Here is a 16,019-nt window from a genome sequence, read left to right as displayed (position 1 = left end):
CCTATTTTCAATTAACCACCAGAAAATCTGAAGTAGCGCTGTGGCTCAAGGGGTAGGGCGGTAGCCTTGAACTGAAAGACTCAGGGACAACACCCAGGCCCCTAGTTCAATTCCCACAACAGATCAAAAAAGAAACAAACAAAAAATCCAAAAAACAAGCATCCCAACCTCACAGAAAATCAAGATAATTGCTCTTTACATTTTTTCCACAGCTAGAGTCTAACTTACATATCAGGTTTTGTTTTTTTTTTTTCTGTTACAGAAAGATCTATTATTTGAAAAATAGACAAGAAAGGAAATAAGCTAAGTAAGCTTTAAGTTAACACATTAAAAACAAATTCCAATGTAAATTTTAATACAGTTCTACTATAATTCCAATGGAAATTTTACAGTAATTGACTATATGGATCAAGTACTCCCTCTACTGGACAAAATTACTTTTTTTCTTTTTTGGCTTTCTCAAGGCTAGAGCTCTACCACTTGAGCCACAGCATCAGTTTCAGCTTTTTTCTATGTGTATGGCACTGAGGAATTGAACCCAGGTCTTCATGCATGCTAGGCAAGCACTCTACCACTAAGCCGAATTACCAGCCACTTTTTCTTTTCTTTTTCGGTGCTGGGGAATTGAAGCCAGGTCCTTCTGCAAGTTAAGCATATGCTCTATATTCCCTTAGTATCTGTTTGGATGCAATGTCTAACAAGAGGAATGTAGTGCCTTTCTTACTGAAACAAATGAGGGATCTTTAAATTTACTAGGACAGATTAACAGTATGGGGTTTTTGTTTGCTTGCTTTTGTTTTGCTAGTCCTGGGGATGGAACTCTGGGCCTGAGCACTGTCCTTGGGCTTTCCTCAAGGCTAGTGCTCAACCACTTGAGCCACAGAACCAGTTTCGCTTTTCTATGTATGTGGCACTGAGGAATGGAGCCCAGGTCTTTGTGTATGGTAGGCAAGCACTCTACCACTAGGTCTCACTCCTGGCCTCCAAACAGTATGTTCTGAACTTAGGAAAGACCATTTTATTCATTTGCCCTCCTCTCTGCTCTGTGTACAGTGCTACTTTATCCTCATGATTCTATCCACTTAAACCTCTCAAAGGCTAATGTAAAAGTCCTAAAATGTAAGTACTAAAAATGTCACATCTTTTAGTTACTGACAATTTTCGGTGGCATTGGTGACTGGCTAAAAAAAGGAGAAACAAATAGTAAAGTCTACAAAATAATGGATGCTTATACACTTATCCAACACAGAAACAACTACAGAAGTGTGTGCGCACACATGTACATGCATTTAGAATATAAATAGCCTAGAAAACAGATTGAAAGGCATATCAGATCACATGGAAGAACTAGTAAAGCCAATATGGCTCTATCAAATAGAATTTGGTAGGTGATTGGTTATATAACAAATATGCCAAAATAAATTTACCAAAGTAACATTATTAGGAAATATAATGAAAGTTTCATGTACCATAGCATAAAAAAGTTATGAAGAAAACTACAAAGATCTAGTAAGGCTGCTTAGAGTTTATATAAATGGAAAAAAATGCCACAGCACTGTCTGGTCTCTGATAATATATAATACTCTCTGATAATACTGTGTCATAAGGTAGCTATGAGAAACAATGACAGGAGGGGGAAAACTGGGAGAGAAAATGAGGGAGTATGTGACACTATTCAAAAGGGAATGTACCCATTACTTGATTTATGTAACTAACTCCTGTGTACATCACCTTTATAATAAAAAAACATTTTTAAAAGAATTAAATGACCTCACATTTGTAAAATAGGCATTATCTGCTTTTTAAAAAAAACTTCAAAGTCAAGTGGGAGACTAAAAACAAAAAGACTTGCATTTAATTTCACAAAATATGAACAAATCAAATATTGCTAACAGTAAGTACAGAAAACTATCAAATAGTATCTTATCACCTGCCAACCTAAATTAAGTTGGTTTAATGTTATCTACTCTCTGCTAAGTGCACGGTAAACTTCTAAAAGGGGTTAATATACTACTTTAGCTAGAGTTGTTAACAAGTTGAGGGACTGACATGGCACAACAGGACCTTAATGATGATGAAATCTAATGAGGATTAATATTGGAGAGTGTCTTAGAAATTTTAAAAGCTTCAAAAACAATTTTTAGGTACCAGGTTTTTTTGTGCTATTAAAGGTCTAACTTTAAATTGCTTAAAGACACTAGGTTTAAGATCTTGGCTCAACCATGCCTTGAATTATTTTAACACTCGAGGCCTCAATTTTTTCATCTGTAAGATATATATTTAAAAGTGCCTACCTCAAAGATTTTTCAAAATTCAGTAAGATAATATTTGAAAGATATTTAGAATACTGCCTAGTTTTCAATAAAAGCTCACTAATATCAGCAATTACTATGAACTGAATTTCATAAAGATGATATGCTATAATAAAGGTTTTCAGCATGTGTGTATATACATCATATATATATATATGTATTTATGTGATATACAGAAAGTTATCAACCAACTCATGTCAACCTCATATCAACTAGTTTTTATATGTATGTACATACACACAAACATCTTAACCTAGAACCATGCTGTTCCCTGGGCCTGCTGAGAGTGATATAACCTAGGGAGATGGCCAAGTGATCTTCCGGGAATACTTTTCTTCCTGGCTTTTCAGCCTGATTTGAGAATTCTCTTAATTGCTTAAATGTGTTTTGTGTTGCTTTTTTTAAAACAATGTTTAATTAGTACATTATCAAATTTATTCTGGATATATTTATTTGTTAAAATAAATGATGTATAATGTATTATCTTCTTAGGATATTATGAAGTAGAACAGACTAAACCAGTGACTGAACAATACTTAACAAAAAGAGATGCATCTGACCCTGACTAATATTTCTTGTATTACTGCAGTGATTGAACTAGACAAGTTTTTAGTATTTTCCTTTAATTGTCCCTTTAATATACACTTTATCACACAGATCTTCTAACTCACAGCTCATCACACAATTCATGCTACACATATCTATGATTGAAAATGTGGCTGCTTGAGTTTCCTGTAAGTTGTACTTTCAATTGGCACAAGTCATTTTTTTTAGAAATTAGAAGATTTCAGTTACTTACCAAATTTTCTCTTTCAATCCTTTGTTGTTCCCTCTGCCTGTTGAGAGCACTGTGATACAACTTAGGGGGATGACCAAGTGATCTTCCGGGAATACTTTTGCTTCCTGGTTTTTCCGCCTGTCTTGAGAGTTCTCTCAAAAGCCTCTGATTTTCCCGGTCAATTTGTCTCACCTCCTCTCTTGTAAAGGAGTAGTTTTTCCTAGGTAGTACTGAAGGTTGTTCAAAGTGCTGCTTTTGTGATCCCTTTTTATCTAATTGTAGAAAAGCTACAGAAGTGAATGAAAAAGTGAGGATGGCTAAACAAAGTAGCTCTGATGGTACATACTTTAACCCTCAAAATATAATAAATGAATCTGGTTTTATTTAGAAGGCAAGAGATCGTTAGGCAAAAAAGCCGATGAAAATGTCTGAAAAATAATTTTTTTTGGGGGGAATGATATTCAAGGCCTTGTACTTGTTAGGTGCTCTATCACTTTAGCCATGCCTCTACCCCAAAAAATGTCTTAACTTGAATAAACTTTCAGATATATATTTATATAAATAAATTGATTTAAACCTACATACTCAGAAATACTGCTTTCTATTTTTCTGAGTGAAACATTCTATTCAAACGCTTCAAATATATTTAGATCTAGCTTCTCTACAGATGCTTCCGAAGTCATCTAATTCCAGATTTATTTCACTTAAGCTATTTGAGTTAGCATTTATAAATTTATGTGTGATGGACATATATGGGTTACTGAAAAATTTATCCTATAGGCCTGTTCATGATCCATACACACACACACACATATGCTACTGATGGCATTTATAGTGTGTGTGTGTGTGTGTGCAGTACTGGGCCTTGAGCTCAGGTCCTGGGCACTGTCCTTGTGCTTTCTCAAGGCTTGAGCCACAACACAACTTCCAGCTTTTTCTGTGTATGTGGCACCAAGGAATTGATCCCAGGGCTTCATGTATGCCAGGCAAGCACTCTACCACTAGGCCATACTTCCAGCTAGGGCTTTAACTCGGGACTTTACACTCTTACTCATACTTTTTAAGTGATGTCTGGCATTCTACCACTTGAGTCATGCCTCCAGTCCTGGCTTTCTGTTAGTTAAATGGAGGTAGGAGTCTCAGAATTGTCTGTCCAGGCTGGCTTCTTATCTCTTTTCTCAGATGGCACCCTCCTGAATAGCCAGGATTAGAGGTGTTAAGCCACTAGCATCCAGCTGGCATTTACTCTTTAAGATTTTAAAAGGGATATGCATGTGGCTCAGATAACTAATCCCAGACATGGGGGATGTAAGCAGGAGGATCAGGTAGGCTGGTCATAAAGTGCACGAGGGCTGAAAACATAGTGAGATGGTTGAGTACTTCCTACCAAATGCCAAGTCTAAATCCCAGTATTATTAATAGTGATTTAAAAAAAAACTTCAATCCTTATAACAGAAGTCCTAAGGAATCACCACATTCACTAAACAAATCATATCTTTATTAATAAGTTACTAGATAAGAAATTTTGTGACATTCTTTCTATTCCCTTTCTTTGAAGGTAGGCGGGCTTGTAACTGCCTTGACCCAATATGGTATATTCAAAATGATGAAACAACTTCCAAGGTTAGGTAATAAAAGTACCCCACACTTTTTGTTTGCTGGAATACATGTGCTGAGAATCCTATGTTACTATACATGTCTGATTATCTTGAGGCTTCATGCAGTGAGGAAACCAAATCACATAAAGTGGCATGTACAGGCATGATGACTCACTCAAGTACTATTAGAAAATGTAAAATAAAAAGTCCTAAAATACATGGCACTAGCTTTAAGACCTGATGGCAAATAGGGCTGGAGAAGCCTAATGAAGACTGCTGATGAAATCTGAGGAGAAACAGGCTTAGCACTACAGCTGTTGCCTATGGTAACAAGGAAAAACGAGGGAAAATATCCCATGCACTGATGGATTTGGCTAAGATTTCCAAATGAAGTATTGGAAGTACAATGGCTTATTCTGTCTATAAAAAGAGAGACTAGAAATGAGCTAGGAAGAAAAAGCAAACAACTGAAACAGATATGGTCAGTTTTCAAGTAAAACTGAGGAAATAAAAACATGCAGCAGTTACAGGATTCAGAATAAAACTACCATTCATCCCTCATTTTTCCCAACAGAAAATTCTCTTAGTACTTAAAAAAAAATTCTACTTTTTGCTGTACCTGAAGAACAATACCCCAAAAATCTCAGCTGTACCTGGACATGATCTAGGTCCTGGATCTTGAGGTTTTGGGCGTCTTTGGAAAGGGGAAATAATATATGTTTGCATATGGGAGGAACAAAAATAAATGTGTGGCCAAAAATATGATTGAAGAGATTTCAAGCTATGCCTATGAGCTATTTGACATTCCTCCTACTAAATGGTAAGGTCTTTGCCTCTCCACTTTAAATCTGAGAGGGTTTATGATGATTTGCACTAATAGAAGAAAAAATGCTATGTGACCTCAAGTGCTAGGTCACAGAAGGCAAGGAGATGTCTGTACTGTTTCCTGGAACAATTCTGCTACCCTCAGCCAATTATCCTGAGGCTCCCATATGAAAAAGTCAGGCCATCTGTGAAGAAGCCATAAGGAGACCCTGTGTTTGGCCTTCTGGGGAGCAGCCCAAGTTTGTAGCTGCCCAAGGGCAAGTACCTGACATGTAAGTGGGTACTCATCCTCAGCCACTGGGTCATCCCTACTTTGGAGTCTCTGTTTTTTTTTTGCCAGTCCTGGGCTTGAGCTCAGGGCTTGAGCACTGTCCTTGGACTTTCTCAACGCTAGAGCTCTGCCATTTGAGCCTCAGCACTATTTCCGGCTTTTTTCTATGTATGTGGTATGGAGGAATTGAACCCGGGTCTTCATGCATGCTAGGCAAGCACTAGGCCAAACTCTCGGCCCCGAGTCTCTGTTTCTTAAGTGACTGGGGAACTGCTTATGCAGTAATAGTAACTCATTTATCTTTTTGTTTTTTAAAGCCAAAACTTCGAATGACAGTGCAGTCTACAAACAAATGCCTAATTTTTTTTCCGGGTAAGTTAGTGTAATCTTCCCTCATAATTGTGCCTTCCTCAATTTTGCCACCTAGTTCTGGTTTTTTGTTTTGTTTTGATTTTTTTGTTGTTTGTACTGAGTCCTGGGCTTGAACTCAGAGCATGAGTGCTGGGTCTGAGCAATTTAGATTTAAGGCTAGCACTCTACCATTTGAGCCACAGTTTCATTCCCAGCTTTTTGCTGGCTCACTGAAGATTCTCATAGACTTTCTGCCTAAACTGGCTTTGAATTCAGATCTTCAAATCTTCAGTGGCTAAGAACACAGATGTGATCTACCAGCATCCACTTTCTTGTCTTGCTTTAAGTATACATTCTAAAAGTCTTTTGGGTATATGTGGCTCATTTACTAACCTAAACTTGGTTTAAACCTTCTTGGTTTCTTTTGCTACTTTTTACATTTCGGTTTTTTTTTTTTTTTGCCAGTCCTGGGGACTGAACTCAGGACCTGAGCATTGTCCTTGGGCTTTCTTCAAGGTTACGCTCGACCACTTGAGCCACAGCACCAGTTCCGGCTTTTGTAGTACTGAGGAATTGAATCGAACCCAGGTCTTCGTGCATGCTAGGCAAGCACTCTACCAGTAGGCCAAACTCCCGGCCCCTTACATTTCGATTTTTATCTTGTATGTTAATGGGATGATTTCCTTTTTTAAAAGAAATATAACTTGTCTCTTTTTAAAGTCTTTATCATCCTTCCTGTGCTATTTCAAACATTTTTTAGGTTATCATCCCACCTTCAATTAAACTTGTACTTAATGAACACGACAGGAACGTACCAAAACGCTGATTTCTCATCTTTTTATTGTAATAAAAAATACATGACAAGTTTTACCATCTTAACTATTTTTCATATATTACATACATTGTGTTGTGTTAGCCATCAACATGATCTATAACTCTTTATCTTGGAAAACTGAAAACTACACTAGATACCCTTCATTCTCCTCTCCCCAGCTCATGGCAATCACAGTTCTACTTTCTATCTCCATGATTTTTATTACCTCAACTACCTTTATGTAAGTGGAATTCCACAGTATTTTTCTTCTTCAGACTTGCTAATTTCACATAATGTACTATAAGTTCATCCCTACTGTAGCAGATGTCAGAATTTCCTTCTCTTTTAAGGCTGAACAGTTATTGCTGTTAAAAAAAAAACAAACTCTAAATTTTCTCTATATTTAGAACACTATAAACACGGCAACCATATATTAAAGTTCTGTTCTTCTAGAGGTTGGTTTTTTTTTTTGCCAGTCTTGGGCTTAAGCTCAGGGCCTGAGGATTTTTCTCAAGGCTAGAACTCTACCACTTGAGCCTCAGCCCCACTTCTAGCTTTTTCTAAGTATGTGGTACCAAGGAATCGAACCCGGGCCTCCGTGCATGCCAGGCAAGCACTCTACCACTAGGCCAAACTCCCGGCCCCTTCTAGAGGTTCTTAAACTTTGATCTCAGGACTCCATACTACTAAAAGCTGGTATCTAAATGTTTATATGAGTTATACCTATCACTATCACATAAGTAAAGGGGCTCTAAGCGTGAAGGACTTGCTTGACAAGTGCAAGGTCCTGAGTTCAAACCCCAGCACTAAAAAAGAAAAAAAATGAAAAGAGAAAAACTATATAGAGATGTTTATTTGCTCCTGAAAGTAACTAAACCAATTATGCATTACTATAGTAACACTTTTATAGAAAAACAATAAAAGTGTCTAATTATTCTGCAAGTTTTAAATGTATTTGGTGTAATGAAAGCTTGATTCTCATAGCTGCTCTGTATGTTGTGCTGGTGGTGCAGCACATTAGACTTCACGATACACAGAAAAGCAGAATGTAAAAGGCAAGTTAAGCATAGTTTTATTGGTGAAACGTTTTGTTCCTGCAGAGCCTCTTAGAAAAAAAAATTTTTTTTTGTCAGTCATGGGGCTTGAACTCTGGGCCTGGGTGTTGTTCTGAGCTCTTCAGCTTAAGGCTACCACCCTACCCCTTAAGCCACAGCACCACTTCCAGTTTTCTAGTGGTTAATTGGAGATAAGAGCCCACAGATTTTAGTGCCCGGGCTGGCTTTGAACTACGATGCTCAGACCTCAGCCTCCTGAGTAGCTAGTATTACAGGCATGAGCCACTGAGCCCAGATTATTTATTTATGTATGCCAGTCCTGGGGCTTGAACTCAGGGGCCTGAGTACTGTCCTTAGGCTTTCTCAAGGCTAAAGCTCTACTTGAATTACAGCACCACTTCCGGCTTTTTCTATATATGTGGCATTAAGGAATCGAACCCAGGTCTTCATGCATGCTAGATAAGCACTCTACCACTAAGACGAATTCCCAGCTCTCTCTTTGAAATCTTGGATCTCTTTGAAATATTTTCAACGATTTCAAGTATTATGTACTCATAAGAATTAGAACTGGGTCTTCTCTGTTGCTTGTAGCAAACATTTCAAACATGTTTGCTAACACTTGGCCGTGTGTTCAGGATATTAATTTTTCTGCAGTTTATCAGGAATGGATCAAATGTGCTGCCAGTTAGGGTATGCTGATCTCATCACAGGCACCTCTTCCTCACTGAGGATAACAAGGTCTGTGTCTTTTCCCTTACACAAAGTACTTCACTTCATTCCTCCCATGCAGGAAGGTGATATATTTAAAAAAAAAAAAGAATCATTAAGGTAGCCAGTTAGTTAATCAGTTTCTTTCCTCATCCATGCTAGCTTTTTCTCATTTCTCTTACATTCATTTGCCTTATCAGAATACATCCCAGTTATTTCATTCTTAGTCAAAGTGATAAAATTTGAGACTGTACATTCCTAAAATTTAGTTTGCCCTTTCAGATTCTTCCTAAACTGACTTTGTTTTACATACATAAAAAATGAAACATACCTTGGGACTGGGAGTTTGGCCTAGTGGTAGAGTGCTTGCCTAGCATGCACGAAGACCCGGGTTTAATTCCTCAGTACCACATACACAGAAAAAAAAAGCCAGAAGTGGTGCTGAGGCTCAAGTGGTAGAGCTCTAGCCTTGAGAAAGTCCAAGGACAGTACTCAGGCCCTGAGCTCAAGCCCAGGACTGGCAAAAAAAAAAAAAGAAAAGAAAAGAAACATACTTCAACTTTAGTCTTATCAACTTCTTCAGAGCTTTACCAATATGAGACTCATGTCATAACCTGACATTAAAATTCTGTTACTACTCCATTTTATAAAGCCTTCAAAGCTCATTCAATGATTTTATGACTCAAAGACCTAATTCCAATTACATTTTTTCAACATTTATACAGCAAAGGCACTTTAGGGATGGGGGTGGAAAAATCTCCAAGTCAACCTCCTTACTAAGTCTTTAAGATGCTGGACACTGAAAATTTCTACTACTCTTTCAAAGTTTATTTTAAAACCACATATCTAACAGCCAGTCTACATTGATTTTCCCTGATCCTAATATTTCTTAGAGAAGCACCTAGAATTTTGAATTTTGAATGGATTCTAACAACCTAAAACTACTACCTGGTCCTACAAATGAAGAATCAGGGTCTCAGGAGCCACTGGCCTGTATTAGTATTTTGATAACTAGATTATGGTCCTTGGATCAGCATGAGTTCTACTTGAACCAGCATGTAAACTTTAACAAGAGTGACCTGTGTGCATATTAAAGTTTGAGGAGCTACGGTGGAAAAGGCCAACTAGGGGAGCTACGGTGGAAAAACTCAACTGTCCAATTAGTATGTATTCTTACTTGTGGGTTTTGTATGTGTGTCTGTTTCAGTGGTATGGAGTTTGAACTCAGAGCCTCACACTTGCTAGGTTGGTCCAGCTTACCAACTTGGGCCATAAATTCAGCCCTGCTTCTTGCAGTTTTGGAGATGGTCTTGAGCCATAAGTTTTCAAATATCAGCCTCTTGAGTAGCTATGAGCAACCCAAACCTGGCTTCCCATTCTACTTTTAAACAAATCTCTCTTTTCCCAATTCCTACTATTCAATATGGGGTGATTCTGACTGGCTTAGATAATCTCATTTCTTTTGCCAATGACTGGATTAGAAATGGCAGTTGGCATGAGACTAAGTGGAAGTGAGCTAGAAGTGCTTCCCTACAAAGGTTTAAGAGTCAGAGGAACAGACAGTATTTCACTGGACATTGTAGTGTCTTAAGATGAACACTGGTCAGATGCAGAGATAGTCTAAAAATAAAGACAGAATAGTACCAGGCAGGAAAAAGACAGTGGTAAGCATTTTGAGTCTACAAGGCCATAAAATAAAATTAGTTTGAATTTTATATTCCTAGTTAATTGACTTTGTGATATATCTTATATGGTAATGGAAATGACATTCCAGATATTTTATAAAAGGATAAAACTGATATATTGGATAAAACTGCTAAATCATCAATCATCTAAAATAAAAATCTTATTAGTAAAATCAGTGATTTTTAAAAGACTTAAACTCAATAGTTTTTAATATAGAAATTTTGAAAAATTACCTTTCAAAAGATGATTCAGGTCCATTGTGTCATGTAAGACTTTTTGTTTGTGTCTTTGGTCTAAGTTAGAATCTAACACTGGTGACTTTGGGGAAAGATGGGGCACATGTTTTTCTTTTCCTTTTTTGATTGCTTTCAAATATTTGGAATCCTTTTTTAAAATCTCAGCATCTTCATGAACTTCTTGGTTCACATTTTCTTGTTTTTTAACTTTTACTTTTTGGTGATTTGACTGAACAGGGCTGATGTCTGGAGTTGACAGAGGCGTTACATCTGTCACAGTATCTTCAGATTCTTCAGTGTCTCCCATTTTTGGCTTACTACTTGAAGGTTGCATTCCTGTTAATTTTATTCTTGGCTTACTTTTTTGTTTTGGAGATAAGACAGTTGCCCTAGGCATTTGTTTTTTTGATGAAGATTTATGAATATTAGCTTCAGTATCTGAACAGTCTAAACCTGAACCTGAAGATGAGGAAGACAACGATGAAGAGGAACTGACTTTAGAATACTTTTTACTTACATGTTTTTTAAAGTTATTAGATGGTTTTGCTGACTTTAATCTCACATGATGTTTTTTTCCATCATCACTGCTTTCTTCTCCATCTGTATAGTAATCATCCTCACCTTCTTTTACAATTTTAGGAATTCTATTTGGCATGGGCAAATGTATTTTATGTCCTGTGGTAGTATCACGTAATTTTTTTGATCTCTTAGAAGTGGTCAATGATGAGCTTCTGATCTGTATATCATTTGCTACAGGGCGTTCATTTGAAATAAGTTTTGCTTTTCTTTCATTTCCTTTTTCAGTAAGGTAATTTTCCTTTGTTTGTATTCCAAATGTCAAATGTACATGTTCTGTATCTTTATCTATCCTCTCTTTAAGACCATCATTCTGTCTGTCAAAAACTAAGTTATTTTCACATTTATTTGCTTCTTCAAAGTCACTGTCAAAGAAAGAATGGTCCACTTCCCCTTCTGATATATCGCCAAACCGATCCATGATGGCAAAAATATATCTGAAAAGGAGTAAAGTCTAACTATTAGACTAGAAAGCAATTTCCAAATATTTCTCATTTTTATATTGTAAGTACAAAATTTTACTAAATTGAGAAATTTGGTTAGTACCTAAAGAGAAACATTACAAAAACACAGTGAAGTGATGATGCAGCTTTAGTGGTAATATAAAATTGTACTGATTACTGGAGACAAATAAGTCTGTTAAATTTACATAAAAAATCAAGATAGGCACATTACAAACTTGCAAATTTATATGAACCCTAAGAAAAATCTTTTATAGTTTAAATTCAGTTTACAGTTTAGAAGTATGGATTACATGTTAGCCAGTTTTTCATTGTGGTGTCAAAAATCTCATCAAAAGAACTTGAGAAAGGACTTATTAAAATTATTTTTTTGTGTTTATGGATCATGGAAAGTGACCCAAGCTTGAACTCAGCCTGGGCGCTGTCCTTGAGCTCTTCAGCTCAAGGCTACCACATTACCCTTGAGCCAAGCCCCATTTGCCATTTTCTAGAGGTTAACTGGAGATAGGAGTCTCAGGTCCTTTTGCTCCTGGGCTGGCTTTGAACCTCAATCCTCAGATCTCAGCCTCCTGAGTAGCTAGGATTACAGGCGTGAGCCACCCCACTGGCTCTATTCAAAATTTTAATCCATGAATTTTAATTCAATTTTAATTCATGAATGACAATTTCAGATATCTAGAAACATCTCTCATAGGCACATGTAGAGGTGTCTTCTACAAATTTCTACACTCTTGACAGTCAAGATTAATAATTATAGCTCCTATGACAATTTCACAAGATGCTATTCTAATGACAGAAGTATAAAGGAGACTGATAACATTTCATGTTTTAGTACTTGCTTTGTTCTAGTAAAAAGTCCCCCATCCTTTCTCACTGAACAAAAACTAATGCTTACATACAGACTGTATACATAGCTTAAGAGTCAAATTTTTGATTATTTAATCATAATCTTTCATATAAATACTTGGAGAAGATTATAGGGGAAGAATATATATTTCTCACTGCCTTAAAGGGAGACTGTTATGAGATATTTTCTAGCAGACAGCCAATAACCATCAAAAATAGAAAAACTAAGGTATGTTATTTAAACATTAAGTTAAACAGTAGAATAAATAGATTATATGTTTAAAGTACCCACCTCCAGCAAGGGGCAGGTACCACTGTTTTGGTCATAAACCTTACTTGTTGACCTATAAATTTTTATGGTACTATAATTATTTAAATAAAAATACCTCAATGCCTGATACAATTTAAACTACAGAGATTTTAAAAAGTTTTTTAAATTACTAGAATGGCCTAAGAAGCAGTGTCCAATTATCTACTACTAATCTTGAGTTCAGAGATTTATTCCTAAAGCTATTCTTCACTATAAAAGCTCAGGGTTCTCTGGAAACCAGGAAAGAAACACAAGCATCTTACTATTGCCAGAAAGCAAATATTCACATATGCTTGGAGTAATGGTAATTATATAAAGGATTCAATTGTTAGCTTTTTATCATTGTGACAAAAATACCTGGTAAAAGCAATTTAAAGGGAGGAGTTATTTTGGCTCATGATTTTAGAGCAGAGTAGTTCACACAAAGCAAATGAAGCAATGTGGTAGAGGCCACTCATCTCATGGCTGATAAGAAAGATGGCCTATAGGATAGTTCTGCTCACATTAAAGATAGGTCTCACTCCCTTATTTCTCTGAAAATGTTCTCACAGATATACCCCAAAATGTGTCTTAGTAATCTTCTAGGTGTTTGACAGTCAAGATTAAGCATCATGTCATTTAAAGTGATATCACTACACAGGTAGGCAATTTAACAATACCCTCATGAATCAGAACACATACATATGTAGAATGTCTTTCAAAGGGAATAATAAGCCCTATGTGAAGAAAAGACACGTAAATACCTCCAAGAATAATACAGCCAACAATACAACTTTGTATTAATTGTATCCAAATTAGGATCAACTTTTTAGCAAAGCAAATCGGGCAGACAGTAACAAAGCAGAGTGGCACCTTAATCTAAGTGAAGATCAACTTGTATTAACCATGTAACAGTTAAATTTTATTACATTTTATCACCATTTAAAAGTAATTCTGTAGGCCTTCAAGGCTTTAAAAGATTCTTATATACTTGCTTTATAGATTTTATTTATTTTTGTAGTGCTACAGATCAAACCAAAGCCTTTAAAGCATGCTAGACACTCTATTACTTAAAGTTAACTTGGACCTTAGATTTATAAAAATCAAAGTATAATCTAACTTTTAAATGCTTAAGGGATTTTGAAGAATTAAATAAGTATGGACTTTAGGTTTATAAGCAATGTCTAAATGCTTAGGAACATTTCCTTTGTTAGATGTATAAGTAAATCTTGTTAGGAATTTGAGATTCATATAACAAAGACTTTCATGATAAAAAAAGGTTTGCAAATGTTGTACAATGTTCAGGGAAATGTTTATATATATATATATATATACAAATATAGTCTATGAACAAATTCTTATATATAATACACACACATATGTATAATTGGAGGGGTCAGTTGTGGGGCTTGAAGTCGGGGTCTGGGTGCTGCCTCTGAGCTCTTTCTGTTTAAGTCTAACACTACTCTTTGAGCCACAGTGTCATTTCTGGTTTTCTGGTGGTTAATCGGAAATAAAGTGTCTCATGGACTTTTGCCTGGGCTGGCTTTGAACCACGATTCTCAGATCTCAGCCTCCTGAGTAGCTAGGATTGCAAGTGAGAGCCACTAGAGCCCTACAGAAAATTTAATATATTTTATAAGCTAAGCAAAATGCAACTTGGGTTTTTAAATTTTATCATAAAATTTAAAAAGAAAAATAATGTGTACCAGTAGGCCTTAACATTTAAGAAATTTTAGCTTATAAAATTTATGTCTAGTACTAAGATCCAAGATGTTTAGCACAGATAAATGCTCTCTTTACATTACAAAATTAAACCGTAAGAAGGAACCTGGGAATGTAGCTTAGTAATAAGTCTGTCTAGCTAGTCATCGGCAACACCATAAAAAAGAAAAACATAAAAATCAGCTTTTAAAGCCAGGTGCTGGTGGCTCACTCCTACAATCCTAGTTATTCAGGAGGCTGAGATCTGAGGAGTGCAGTACAAAGCCAGCCAGGGCACAAAATTCTTCAACTCTTATCTTCAATTAACCTCAGGAAACCGGAAGTGGCACTATAGTTCCAAGAGATAGAGCACTAGTCTTGAGCTAAAGAGCTCAGGGACAGTGCCGAGGCCCTAAGTTCAAGCCCCATAACCAACAAAACTGACAGAACACTATAATCGGAGTTGAGCAGGTGAAAGAGATCTTTTGTCCAGGAAGACCAAAATGTTCATCATATGATCTTAAACTAAAAAAATTCCTAAATTTGACTAGGTAATAAACTAGCATGGAAAAAAAAACAGAAAATAAAGTTGCTTTTCTATAATACAGTGTATATTTAAGCAAAAATTTGAATGAAGGGACTAGATACCAAGAATTAACCTATTGGAAAACTTAACAATAGAGCCAGGTGGGGCAGCTCATGCCTGTAATCTTAGCTACTCAGGAAGCTGATATCTGAGGATTGCGGTTCTAAGTCAGCCGGGGCACTAAAGCCCGTGAGAAAACAGGAAGTGGCGCTGTGGCTCAAGGGATATGTATGTGTGTGTATATGTATGTATGTGTGTGTGTGTGTGTGTGTGTGTGTGCGTGTTTAAGTAACAAATGACGGGAGTCTATCTGGTGTCTGAAAAGATTGCTACACATATTTAAAATTGGATTCTGTTACTTTCTGGCTATGTGACTAGATATTATATAAGAAAGTATCATAGAGCAATGTTTGTAAGAGCAATGAGTTAGAAACAACTTCAGTTTCTATAATATGGATAAATCAAATGTATATATACATGTCATTGGTTAAAAAGAATAATCCAGGGCTAGGAGTTTGGCTAAGTGGTAGAGTGCTTGCCTAGCATGCACGAAGACCTGGGTTTGATTTCTCAGTACCACATATACGGAAAAGCTGGAAGTGGTACGGTAGCTCCAGTGGTAGGGTGCTAGCCTTGAGGAAAGCTACTTAGGAAGCTGAGATCTGAGGATTGTGGTTGGAAGAAAGTTTAGGCAGGATAGTCCATGAGATTCTTATCTTCAATTAATCATCAAAAAGCTAGAAATGGAGCTGTGCCTCAAGTAGCAGAGTGCTAGCCTTGACCACATAGCTTTGGGATAATACCCAGGCTCCACACCATAATTCATAGAATTATGAATAATTGTGCAAACCTTAAAACAGACACAAAACATGAACACACATAAGTTATAGTTACAGATGGAAAGGATACATATTAAAGATCTA

General features: G+C 36.4%; 2 protein-coding genes across 9 annotated transcripts in view; one reads left to right on the top strand and one right to left on the bottom strand.

Moving 5' to 3' along the window:
• The window catches only part of LOC150039637 (sorting nexin-25-like), a 108,751-nt gene that overhangs the window by 1,040 nt on the left and 91,692 nt on the right, over window positions 1-16,019 (top strand). For 2 of the 4 annotated variants that reach the window (XM_090327700.1, XM_090327697.1), the window contains exons 1-2: window positions 5,665-5,785; window positions 6,102-6,156. The exons of 1 other annotated variant lie outside the window; for it this stretch is intronic. The gene's annotated coding sequence lies outside the window, so the exon portion shown is untranslated. Of the gene's footprint in view, window positions 1-5,664; window positions 5,786-5,825; window positions 6,157-16,019 lie in introns of those variants that run through there. One more of the 4 variants, XM_090327699.1, reaches the window with a different exon arrangement.
• Window positions 1-16,019, bottom strand: part of LOC150039638 (cilia- and flagella-associated protein 97-like) — a 32,845-nt gene that overhangs the window by 12,216 nt on the left and 4,610 nt on the right. For all 5 annotated transcript variants that reach the window (XM_090327702.1, XM_090327707.1, XM_090327704.1 and 2 more), the window contains exons 2-3: window positions 10,632-11,647; window positions 3,112-3,377 (exon numbers count right to left, since the gene is read on the bottom strand). In XM_090327702.1, coding sequence (XP_090183828.1) covers window positions 3,112-3,377; window positions 10,632-11,631 — 1,266 coding nt within the window. In that variant the 5' untranslated portion in view covers window positions 11,632-11,647. The remainder of the gene's footprint in view (window positions 1-3,111; window positions 3,378-10,631; window positions 11,648-16,019) is intronic.

This window comes from Megascapheus bottae, unplaced genomic scaffold, assembly GCF_031878675.1.
Source record: "Megascapheus bottae isolate mThoBot1 unplaced genomic scaffold, mThoBot2.hap1 HAP1_SCAFFOLD_154, whole genome shotgun sequence".
Classification (NCBI taxonomy): Eukaryota; Metazoa; Chordata; class Mammalia; order Rodentia; family Geomyidae; genus Megascapheus; species Megascapheus bottae.
Note: the sequence above shows the minus strand (reverse complement) of the source record. Positions and strands in the feature narration are given on the sequence as shown.